This window comes from Malania oleifera, chromosome 10 (genome assembly GCF_029873635.1).
Source record: "Malania oleifera isolate guangnan ecotype guangnan chromosome 10, ASM2987363v1, whole genome shotgun sequence".
Taxonomy (NCBI): Eukaryota; Viridiplantae; Streptophyta; class Magnoliopsida; order Santalales; family Ximeniaceae; genus Malania; species Malania oleifera.
In genome coordinates, this window is record NC_080426.1 from 7,072,100 (window position 1) to 7,084,109 (window position 12,010).

Below are 12,010 nucleotides of genomic sequence, written 5' to 3' on the forward strand. Positions count from 1 at the left end.
TTCTTCATGGAGATGACCCATGGCAGGAGCTTGATTTGAGCATCGAGGAGGAGTGGGAATGCTCCGACGACAGCACACGCTACAAGAGACGACTCAAGAACGAATGGGTCCTTGAGTTCTTGGTTAGCCTCAATCGTGATCTGGACGACGTGTGGGGAAGAATCCTTGGCCGACGACCCTTGCCATCGACCCAAGAGGTGTTTGCAGAAGTGAGGCATAAGGAGAGCAGAAGACACGTGATGCTGAGACCACTGATGGGCCATGTTGGGTTGGAAGTACTAGCCTTGAATTTGAAATCAAATGGGTCTGAAGTCTCGACCCTAATTTCAAAAGGCCCTGCGGGATTTGGGTAAAAATCACAAAAGGGAAAATTATGGTGCGAGCACTATCGTAAGCCAGGTCATTCAAAAGATACCTACTGGGAGATTCATGGAAAGCTTGCAGATTGGAAGCCGAGGCAATATAAAAAAAATCGTGGCTATCAAGCTACTACTGATAATTCAACTGAGAAGTCCCAAGGCGAGAAAAATAACAATACCACTCCAAGTGGTGTATTCAGTCTAGAGTAGTTGGACCAGCTATATAAAATATTTTCCCGATCAATTCAAACGTCGGGTCAGTCTTCTACTAGAGTTCTTTAGCCCACCGAGTTAATTTTTTTATCAGCCTTAAATTCTATATCCCATTACAAATCACCATGGATAATTGACTCGGGTGCCTCTGATCATATGACTGATTCTTATCAATTGTTGTCATCCTATTCACCATATGCCATAGTAGTCAGAGGCGCGAGGCGAGCCGAGGCGCAAAGGGTCTTTGAAGCCGAGGCGCAAGGCGCGAGGCGAAGGCGCGCGCCTCACGAAGGTGAGGCGCACAATTATTAAAATGGTGTAAAATATCTATTTGGGGTAATTTATATATGAACATATGAATATCTAGTCATATTAGAATTTAAAATGTCAAAACATTCAATAAAAAAATTGGAAATTTAATAAAATTGCCAAGACAAAGCCCAAAAGCCTCAACAATTCAACATAGTTCAACATCAAAAGAAAAGAGTACAATAAAAGATTTCAAAATATAAAATCTAAAAATCCTCCTCAATCATCACTCATCACTCATCATCAACTAGGTCGGTGAAGATATCATCATCTTCCTCTTCATCATTAGAACTGTTTTCTCCAACATCTTTTTCCTCTTCCGTCTCCTCTGCACTATCCACTTGGATTTCATCCTCATCTACAAGTTCCAACATTGTGGTCCGACCCCTAGCAGTGGTTGCACTACTAGATGAAGCTCTTCCTCTTCCTTTAGACGATGATGGCATATTTGTACTTATTCTTGATCTAGTGTGATGCGGGGGGTTATTTAGTCCAGCGGCTCTAGCAACAGAATCCCAAGTCAAATTATCATCTTCAAACACAAGTTCATCATCCTCATCAGAATCACCATCCATCCTACCAATCAACCACTCATTACTATCATCAATGTCCTTCAGGAGGATGGGATCAATGGTGTCACGTTTGTCGTATCGACGCCTCAGAGTTCGATTGTATTTCACAAATACCAAATCATTCAAGCGTTGCTGGGATAGCCTATTTCTCCTTTTGCTATGAAGCTGCAAAAAGTTTACAGTAATATGGTTAATAATGATTCTAAAAAGCAGTAGATTGGTAGTTCTTGTTCTTTAATAATTAATCCATGATATACTAATGACTTACATGTTGGAATATGCTCCAATTTCTTTCGCAGCCAGTAGCACTACACGTGAGGCTAAGAATTTTCACAGCAAACTTTTGCAAGTTTGGAGTTGTTGATCCATATGCCATCCACCATTGCGCTGTTATAAAATAAATTTTAAATGAATACCTACTAGGTAAATAGCAAAAATAATTTTCAAAAATGAAGAGGTAGTACAAATGCCACTTTACCTGGTGCTTTTGTCTTCCTTTGTCTCACTGCCAAACTAATTCCAAAGACGCCACTAGCGGCATTGTATTTTTCCAACTCATTTGAAACTTTATCTTGCATTTCAATAGTTGGCAGTAACCTTCCAACACATTTGTACAAACCCAACATAATTTCTTCATCTTGCAAAATGTTGGGGTTTGAATAGAAAAATTCTGGATTCAAGTAGTGTGCAGCTGCATGCAACGGTTGATGGAGTTGGCATCCCCACCTCGTATCAATAATTTCAAATGCCTCCTTGAATTTATCCTCTCTCTCACCAAAAGCCTTAGCTATGGCTTCCTTAGCCCTATCCATTGCTTCATAAATATATCCCATTGCAGGCTTCTTTTCCCCATCAACCAAACGGAGTACACGAACAAGTGGACCTGTTAACTTAAGAGCATAAACGATGGTACTCCAAAAAGTAGGCATCAAAACAATAGTAGCTGCTCTTTTGCCAGCCGCCTCCTTTGCCCATTTAGTAGTATTCCAATCTTCAGAAGTAAACATCTTCCTCAAGTTATTCTTTTGAAGATGGATTGAACGAAGAGTGATGAAGGCAGTTGCAAATCTTGTAACTGCAGGTCTTAGCAACTCCTTTCCTCCAGTGAATTGTCTCATCAAGTTGACAACGCCAACACGATTATAGATATAGCCATTCAAAAAAATTGCCCTTTTCAAAGTTGCATGAATTGAAGGCATCTTCCCAATATCCTCCAAAATTAAATCAATGCAATGAGCAGCACACGGTGTCCAATATAAATGTGGCCTCTTTGCTTCCAACAATCTCCCTGTTGAAAAATCAAGGAATGAAGCCATTAAAATATTAAAATAAACAATATATACACTATAGAAAGTAGTTCTAAAAATAAGTTCTTACCTGCTGCAACATAGTTTGACGCATTGTCAGTTACCACTTGAATCACATTTGATTCTCCAATTTCTTCGACCATCTCATCAAGTAATCTATACATTCTATCTGCATTCTTGACAATATTAGAAGCATCAATAGACTTGATGAATACTGATCCCCTTGGAGAGTTCACTAAAAAGTTGATTTTGTCTTTATTAGCAACTGAATCTCTCCAACCATCAGACATAATTGAGCAGCCATATTTTGTCCATTCCTCCTTATGGACCTTCAACAACTCTTTCATCCGACTGACTTCCTCCTTTAGGTAAGGAACTCTCACTTCATGATAGCTAAGTGGCTTTATTCCAGGACCATATTGTCCAATCGATTCAAGTGCCACTGCAAAGCTGCTCAAACGTACAGCATTAAATGGTATCCCAGCATCACACATCCACCTAGCAAAATCTCCCATTGCCTTTTTTCTAAGTTCTTTTTTGCACGCTTCATTTATTGATGTTTGCTTCATCTTCCCTTCTTTCCTAGCTTGAATCGCTTTCTTTGGATCGGGAGTAAAAACAAGTCTATAGGCCCCTTCTGTTTTGGTTTCTTCAAGTTGGATTGGTATGATCTTTTACTTCCATCACTAGTAAACACTCTCTTGCCACGAATGTCAATTTCTTGAACTTCATCTTCTTCATCTTCACCGTAATGATCTATATCATCAAAGTCGGGCAATAACTCATTTTCCTCCTTTTCCATATCTTTCTTCAACATATACTCTTTAATCTCCTCACGTACATGAGTAGGGCACTTAGAGCATTCTTTCACATTTCGAAATCCTCCGACAATGTGTTGTTTTGCTCGAAATATTCCTCCCCTTGTGACTTTAGCACAAAAATTGCAAGTCAAATTATTTCTATTTTTTTGATCCTCCAAATGTGCATACTTCCATGCGGGATCTTTCTTTGACGAGGCCTCACATCCAGAACTAGAATCCATTTAAGATTTTAGACTTGGTATCCCGTATCCTAACTGAAAAAACAATGCATCATATATTTATAATTTAAGACTTACATAATGCATTTCCAAATAAATTAAAAAACAGTACCTAAATTTCAATAAAAAGAATAAATATTATGTATTAGTTATAATTTATAAACTTACATTAATTAAACTAAATATTATAAATTAAAAAACAGTAGCTAAATTTCTGTAAAAAAAATAAATATTATGTATTAGTTATAATTTGTAAGCTTACATTAATTAAATTTAATATTATAAATCAAAAAACAGTAGCTAAATTTCTGTAAAAAATATACATATTATGTATTAGTTATAAATTGTAAGCTTACATTAATTAAATTTAATATTATAAATTAAAAAACAGTAGCTAAATTTCTGTAAAAAATATACATATTATGTATTAGTTATAAATTGTAAGCTTACATTAATTGAAGTTAATATTATAAATTAAAAAACAGTAGCTAAATTTCTGTGAAAAAAATAAATATTATGTTATTAGTTATAATTTATAAGCTTACATTAATTAAACTAAATATTATAAATTAAAAAACAGTAAGCTTACATATAAAGAAGAAGAAGAAGAAGAAAAAAAGCAGGCAGCCGTCAGCAGTCAGCAGCACGCAGCAAGCATGCAGCAGGAAGAAGAAGAAGAAGAAGAAGAAGAGAAGCAGCAACAGAAGAAGAAGAAGAAGAAGAAGAAGAAGAAGAAGAAGACTTACAAAGGTTCGAAGTGTTGAAGGCGACGTGACGAACTCACGTCGTGCTCGAAGGCAGTCAGACGAACTCACGACTGCTTCGAAGGCAGGCAGACGAACTCGCGAGGGCTCCGGCTGGTTCGAAACGAAGTTGCGCAGGTCGTGCTTCTTCAAAATGTCGAAGATGAACTCACGATCCTGGTCGAAGCTCGAAGACGAAGTCGCGAAGGCTTCCGGCTGGTTCAAAGGCTCGCAAACGAACTCAGGAAGGGTCGAAAGGGGCTAGGGCTCTGTTCGTTTGTCTCCTTTAAATGGCTTAAAAATACACAAGGCGCGCCTCACTGCGCCTCGCGCTTCACTGCGCCTCGTCTCGCCTCCTCTCGCCTCTTGCAGGTCGCCTCGCCTCACCTGATATGAGGCGGCGAACTCATCGCCTCACTGCGCCTTGCGCCTGAGGCGCGCTTTTAACTACTATGCCATATGCTGGAAACCTGAAAGTTAAAATTGCAGATGGATCTCTCTCACTGGTTGCAAGCAAAGGAAGTATTCACATAACTGATTCTATAACTTTAAAATCTGCCCTACATGTCTCTAAGTTATCTTGCAATTTGTTATCCATTAGCCAGTTGACAAAAGATTCCAATTGCTCTGTTAAATTTGTTTCATCTCACTGTGTTTTCTAGGACCTATCATCGAGGAAGATGATTGGTAGTGCTAAGGCATGTGAGGGACTCTACTACTTTGAAGAGGCAAATACTAGTGAACAATGTAATACTGTAATTTGTGATTCTGGATCTATTTCTAGAGATAGTGAGCTTCTGTTATGGCATTCTAGGATGGGTCATCCAAATTTTCAATATTTAAGACGTTTATTTCCTTCTATTTGTTCAAATAAAACGTCTTCTGATTTTCAATGTGAAGTTTGTGAGCTTGCAAAACACCAGCGTCATTCTTTCCCAAAATCCACATACAAACCATCTCGCCCATTTACTATGATTCACAATGATTTATGGGGGCCCTCATGCTCCCCTAATCGCACTCATATTAAATGGTTTGTTACTTTTATTGATGATCATACTCGTATTTGTTGGGTTTACTTGTTGAAAGATAAAACTGAAGTCCGTTCTATTTTTGTCAGTTTTCACTCCATGATTCAAACACAATTCCAAACTCGCATTTAAATTTTACGTACTGATGGTATGTAATATTTTAATGATATCCTGGGACATTATCTTTAAGAAAATGGAATTGTTTATCAAAGTTCTTGTGTGGATACCCCTCAACAAAATGGGGTTGCTGAATGAAAAAATAGACATATACTTGAAGTAGCTCGGGCATTGATGTTCACTACAAGTATGAAAAACTATTTTTGGGGAGATGCTATCTTAACAGCTACACATCTCATTAATCGAATGCCGAGTCGAGTTCTTTCTTTTGCCACTCCTCTCCAGAAATTCTAGGAATATTTTTCTATCTCTCGATTCCACTCCAATCTCTCTCTTAAAATCTTTGGATGTACTGCATTTGTTCATGTTCATGCTCATAATATGGATAAATTGGAACCTTGTGCCATTAAATGCGTATTTATTGGTTACTCTCCTATGCAAAAAGGCTACAAATGTTATGACCTTGTCTCAAAAAAAATGTTTGTCAGCCTTGATGGCACGTTCTTTGAAACCACTCCTTATTTTCCAAAGCCCTCTCTTCAGGGGGAGAAGTGGAGTGAAGATCGGTTCTTTGATTTCTATACTACTGAATCTGTGCCATTGTTGAGTCTCCCATTGCATCATGTCCTGACCTGTCATATACAATTGATCACTTAAACTCAGGGGGAGATGCAGAAAAACGAAAGGAAATACTTGTTTACTCAAGAAAGCCAAAAACAAAGAATAGGGAGAATCTCATACCCGAGGCACGAAAAGAGTTGGAACCGGTGATAGCTCCGAGCAACCATGAGTTCATGCTCAGTCCCGGTCAGGTAATCAATGACAATTAGCTTTCTTTTGATAGGTTTGCACCTAATGACATCAATATACCCATTGTAGTTAGAAAACAAACTAGGTCATGTACTCTATATCCCTGGTCAAAATACATGTCCTATAAAACTCTGTCTACAAGGTATCATACTTTTACCTTTAACCATGACAGGATAAAAATTCCAAAGAATATTCAGGAAGCCTTGGAAATTCCTGAATGGAGGGAAGCCATCATGGAAGAAATGTGGGCTCTAGAAAAAAATGGAACTTGGAATGTTATGAACTTGCCGAGAGGAAAGAATCCAGTAGGGTGCAAATGGGTCTTCACAGTGAAATATAGAGCTGATGGGATGGTTGAACAATATAAAGCCAAACTCGTTACAAAAGGGTTTACACAGACTTATGACATTGACTACACGGAGACATTTGCAACAGTGGTAAAATTGAACATAGTTCGGATACTCCTGTCCTTGGCAGCTAACTTAGATTGACCACTATAGCTACTCGACATTAAGAATGCATTTCTAAATGGCGAGCTAGAAGAAGAAGTCTACATGACTATAGCACTAGGTTTTAGTAAGAAAGGTGAAGAAAATAGAGTATGCAAACTCAAGAAGTCCTTTTATGGACTCAAACAATCTCCCAGAGCGTGGTTCGACAGATTTGCAAAAGTGATTAAAAATTAGGGATATCGACAAGGACAATCAAATCACACTATGTTCTTCCAATAGTCTGAAAGTAGTAAGAAAACAATTCCAATAGTATATGTTGATGATATAATCCTAACTGGAGATGATACAGTGGAGATGGAAAGATTAAAGAAAGTCCTAGCTGCTGAGTTTGAAGTTAAAGACTTGGGACAAATGCGGTACTTCTTGGGATTGGAAATTGTTAGATCAAAAAAGGGTATCAGTGTCTCTCAGCAAAAGGATATTCTTGACCTCCTAACGAAAACTAGCATGCTTGGTTGCAAACCTAGTGAAACACCGATTGAAGCGGTAAAGAGGGTCGAAGAATGTGGGATACTAGTTGAAAAAGAAAGGTATTAGAGATTGGTTGGTAAACTAATTTACCTATCGCATACAAGACCCGACATTGCATTTGCAGTAAGTGTGGTAAGCCAACACATGCATTCATCGAAAAAGACTCACCTAGATGCTGTGTATAAGATCCTCAGGTACCTCAGGGGTTCTCCGCACAAGGACTTTTCTTCAAAAAATGTGAAAGCAAGGAAGTAGAAATCTTCACAGATGCGGATTGGGCAGGATTAGCGGAAGACAGAAGGTCTACCACTGGATATTGCACCTTTGTATGGGGAAATTTGGTAACTTGGAGGAGCAAAAACAGAATGTAGTGGCTTGAAGCAGCGCTAAAGTTGAATTTAGAGCAGTTGCACAAGGAATATGTGAAGGACTGTGGTTACAGAAACTCTTGGAAGAGTTACAAATTCAAGCGAAATTCCCTATCAAACTCTATTGTGACAACAAAGCAGCCATCAGCATCTCTCTCAATTCAGTTCAACATGACAGGACTAAACATGTGGAAGTAGATCAACATTTTATCAAAGAGAAGGTTGAAGAAGGAACCATCTGTATGACTTATGTACCTACCTAGGAACAAACTGCAGACATCTTTACTAAAGGGTTAACACGACAAAACTTTGATGATTTCATTGGCAAGTTGGATATGATTAATATTTATGATCCAACTTGGGGGAGTGTTGAAATCCGGAGTATCCTTGGGTATATTGAGTAAATTAGGAAAGTAGTTAATGTAGAAGATTGTATATTATTTTGTAGGAAGATTGTTTACTTATTTAGAATCTTTGATTGTATTATATATTATAAGATTGGGATGTACAAATATTCAATTGAAGAAATACAAAAATTGAATTCTGTCTTCAGGTTCATTGACATGGCATATTATTTGTCAACTTAGTTGATGTGGATTGGATATGTGGCAGTGTGGTTGAGTTTGATGAACTTGGTGGGTATAGTGAAAGAGAACATAAAGTCCTTAGCTTATATTGTTGTAGGATGGGCTGGGTTGTTTTAGTAATTTTATTTTTGGACTTGCAAATAACGATGTGGGCCTAAGCTTGGTATTGAGGAGTGAGGAGGCCAGCACAAGGAGATATGCTAAGAGAAAGACCATTTTTTACCCTTCTTTTGGGCTGGGTCTGATATACGAGGGAAAAATGAGCTTGTTGAAAATTTGGGCTCTTTAATCTTTTTGTTTCTAATGGATTAGTTTTTGTACAAAAGGACTATGTCAATTTTAGAGAATTAAAAAATATGAGAGGTGAACTTGGTTTTACTTTCTTATTAGAAGCAACTGGTACGTGAGATGCATGGGGATCTCTTGGATAGATTTCGGTTAATGAGATGGCAAATCAAAAGATTGGGAACTCAACCTTGCTTGTGACCTGACCAGGAAATTTTGTCAGAATGGGAAAACAAGAGGAGCAGCGGCTGGTGGAGTTTCATGTAGCGTGGGAGGCTTCTCCAATCGAGTGTCAACAAAATTTCGGACATAAGCCTTTAGGGGAGGGGGGTTCTTTGTCTCTGAGGGTGGTAGAAGTGTTTGCAAAGTGGTTGTCGAAAAGTGGCATTTGAAATTGAAGGGCAGCAGCTGTGATCCCCCAATCCCCCCCCACCGCGGGAATATTATTGATGTAATGGAAGAATTGTCGAAGTATTGTGTGAATGGCGATTTGGCTTTGAGTTCTGTATATTATATATAGACTTTACAAGAATGCTATACATGGAAAGTAAATGAGGTCTAGCATGATTCTAGCCGTATACATGTAAATTATAATTTGCCAAGCCCTATACATGTAAACTAAATATATGCTAACTGTACAAAATAATGAATTGAAAAATAAGGAAATAATTTGTGGGCTGAAATAAGGAAAGAATCTTTTGCTTTGCTGTTTCGTTGACAGCCTCCCTCAAATTGATGCGGGTTGATCAACAAGCATCAATTTGCTACTTAGGAAGTAATGTCGTTGACAAGTGAGAGCCTTGGTGAAGATATCCACAATTTGTAATTCAGTGGAAATGTGTGGAAGAGTGATAATACGAGCTTCAAATGCTTCATGGATAGAGTGACAATCGACTTCAATATGCTTCGTGCGCTCATGATAGACAGGATTGGCCGTGATTTGGATAGCACTCGTATTATCGGCATGTAGAGGTGTAGGATCATTCTCAGAAAAATCTAGCTTTGCAAGCAAGCCTCGAAGCCAAATAATTTCAAAACAAGCAAGAGACATCGCGCGGTATTCAGATTTTGTCGGTGACTTAGAAACTTTGTCTTGCTTCTTACTCTTCCAAGAGATCAATGCATCACCTAAGAACACACACCAACCAATGATGGAGCGACGTGTATACGCACAACCAGCCCAATTAGCATCGCTATAAGTAGCAAGACGAGTAGAACTGACTGCAGGGAAGAATAAACCACGGACTGAAGTGCCCTGAACACAGTGTATGATCATACGGACAGCAGCCAAATGAAGCTGACGAGGAGTCTGAAGAAATTGGCTGACTTGTTGTACAACAAAAGAAATGTCTAATCTAGTAATGGTGAGATAGACAAGACTACCCACCAACTTTCGGTATAAATTGGGATCAGCAAGTCAGTCACCCTACTCTTTGTGAAGCTTGACATTTAATTCCATGGGAGTATCAATGGAAGTACCCTTCTGAACCTTCTGAAGGCCAGCTGTGGCCCCCAAGTCACTAGCATACTTATGTTGATTGAGTGAAATACTTGAGGGACTACGATTCAACTCAAGACCAAGAAAATATGTGAGAGACCCAAGATCTTTCATATGAAAGGATTCTGAGAGATGAGTCTTGAGCTAAGCAAGTAAAGTAGAATCGGAACCAGTAATCACAAATCATCAGCATAAACGAAAAGAACAACAATACCCATGTCTGATTTCCGAAGAAACAATGAAGTGTCATACTTGCTCTGCTTGAATGAAAATTGTAATAAAGTGGTGTGGAATTTATCAAACCAGGCTCTTAGAGCTTGTTTGAGACCATAAAGAGAGCTACGAAACTTACACATATGTGAAGTCAGAGAGGGAAACAAGCGCGAGGGTGGCTTCATATAAATACACTCTTTAGGATCCCCGTGAAGAAAAACATTCTTGACATTCATTTGATGTAGTGGCCAATCATTGGAAGCAGCAATAGTCAAAAATGTACGAACAATAGTCATCTTAGCCACAGGAGCAAAGGTCTCTTCATAATTGACACCATATTCCTGATTATTCCCAAGTGCAACAAGGCGAGCTTTGTAACGATCCAGACTTCCATCATATTGGACCTTGATTGGGAAAATCCATTTACGACCCAGTGGAACAATGGTGGGCAGATAAGGCTTAATGTCCCAGGTGTGATTGGCCTCTAGAGCAGCAATTTTTCTTGCATAGCTTGTCGCCAACAATCATGCTTGGCAGTGTGTGAGTAGGTTGTGGGAATATCTAAATTGGACGATGCAGTAGTAAGAGCTAAAACAGAATTGCTAGAACTTGAAGAGGGAAACCCATATCTATCCAGGGGTATAGACATTCGAGAAGCGTGATGTACCAAAGGCTTTGGAGGTGCTGCAACTGACAGAATCTGGAGCGTGGTAGGATCAGATATCTGATGAGCTATCGAAGGAGACTGTGGGCGGGAGTGTCGTATACATGATACCTGGTTTAAAACGAGAACTGACTTGAAGAGAATCCGAGAAATGCTCCTCAAAGGAAGGGAGAATCATAGTATACAGAGGACACAGGAAAGAAATGTTGATTTTCAAAGAAAATAACATTCTTAGAAATGCGTGTATGATGTGATGTAGGATCATAGCAAACAAATCCCTTTTGACACACATTATATCCTAAGAATGTGCATTGAACAGATTGAGCAGATAATTTATGTTACTCATGAGGAGGTAAATGAACAAAACATACACAACCAAAGGTACGGAGGTTATCGTAACTAGGTTGCTTAACAAATAAGTGGAAATACAGAGACTCCATGAGTAGGACTTGAGAAGGTAAACAATTAATCAAGTAAGTAGCATTTTTCAGAGCCTCAACCTAGAACAAGGATGGAACAAAGGATTCCAGCAAGAGAGTACATACCGCATCTAGGAGATGACGATTTTTCCGTTTGGCTACTCTATTCTGTTGGGGAGTAGTAGGACATGAATGTTGATGAATAATACCTTTAGAAGACAAAAATGCCTGAAACTCAGTAGACACATATTCACCATCAGAATCTGTGCGTAATGTCTTAATAGAAACAAAAAATTGATTGTCAACATACACTAAAAACTCAGTGAAAGTACGAAAAACCTATGATTTAGAGCGAAGAAAGTAGACCCAAGTAAATCTGCTATATTCATCAATGAAAGTCACATAGTATTTAAATTTTTTTCGTGTGAACTATCCGAGGAAGGTCCCCAAACATCACTATGGATAAGATCAAAGCACTGAGAAGCTCTACTAGCAT

The 12,010-nt window shown here is 38.6% G+C and overlaps 2 protein-coding genes across 3 annotated transcripts in view; one reads left to right on the forward strand and one right to left on the reverse strand.

Moving 5' to 3' along the window:
* LOC131165824 (delta-1-pyrroline-5-carboxylate synthase) overlaps positions 1-12,010 on the forward strand; it is a 46,207-nt gene that overhangs the window by 23,576 nt on the left and 10,621 nt on the right. The window lies entirely within an intron of this gene.
* On the reverse strand, positions 778-2,967 carry LOC131165825 (uncharacterized). Its single transcript, XM_058123927.1, has 4 exons — positions 2,831-2,967; positions 1,932-2,741; positions 1,722-1,840; positions 778-1,618 (listed from the first exon to the last, which is right to left on the reverse strand). Exons 1-4 carry the CDS (start codon positions 2,922-2,924, stop codon positions 1,115-1,117), a joined length of 1,527 nt encoding a protein of 508 aa, XP_057979910.1. The 5' UTR covers positions 2,925-2,967; the 3' UTR covers positions 778-1,114.

Coding starts and splice junctions, on each gene's coding strand:
- LOC131165825 (XM_058123927.1), bottom strand. CDS start 2,924: ATGTATAGATTACTTGATGAGATGGTCGAAGAAATTGGAGAATCAAAT. Junction 1,841..1,931: donor AAGGAAGACAAAAGCACCAG/GTAAAGTGGCAT, acceptor ATTTTATAACAG/CGCAATGGTGGATGGCATAT. Junction 1,619..1,721: donor ATTGGAGCATATTCCAACAT/GTAAGTCATTAG, acceptor AACTTTTTGCAG/CTTCATAGCAAAAGGAGAAA.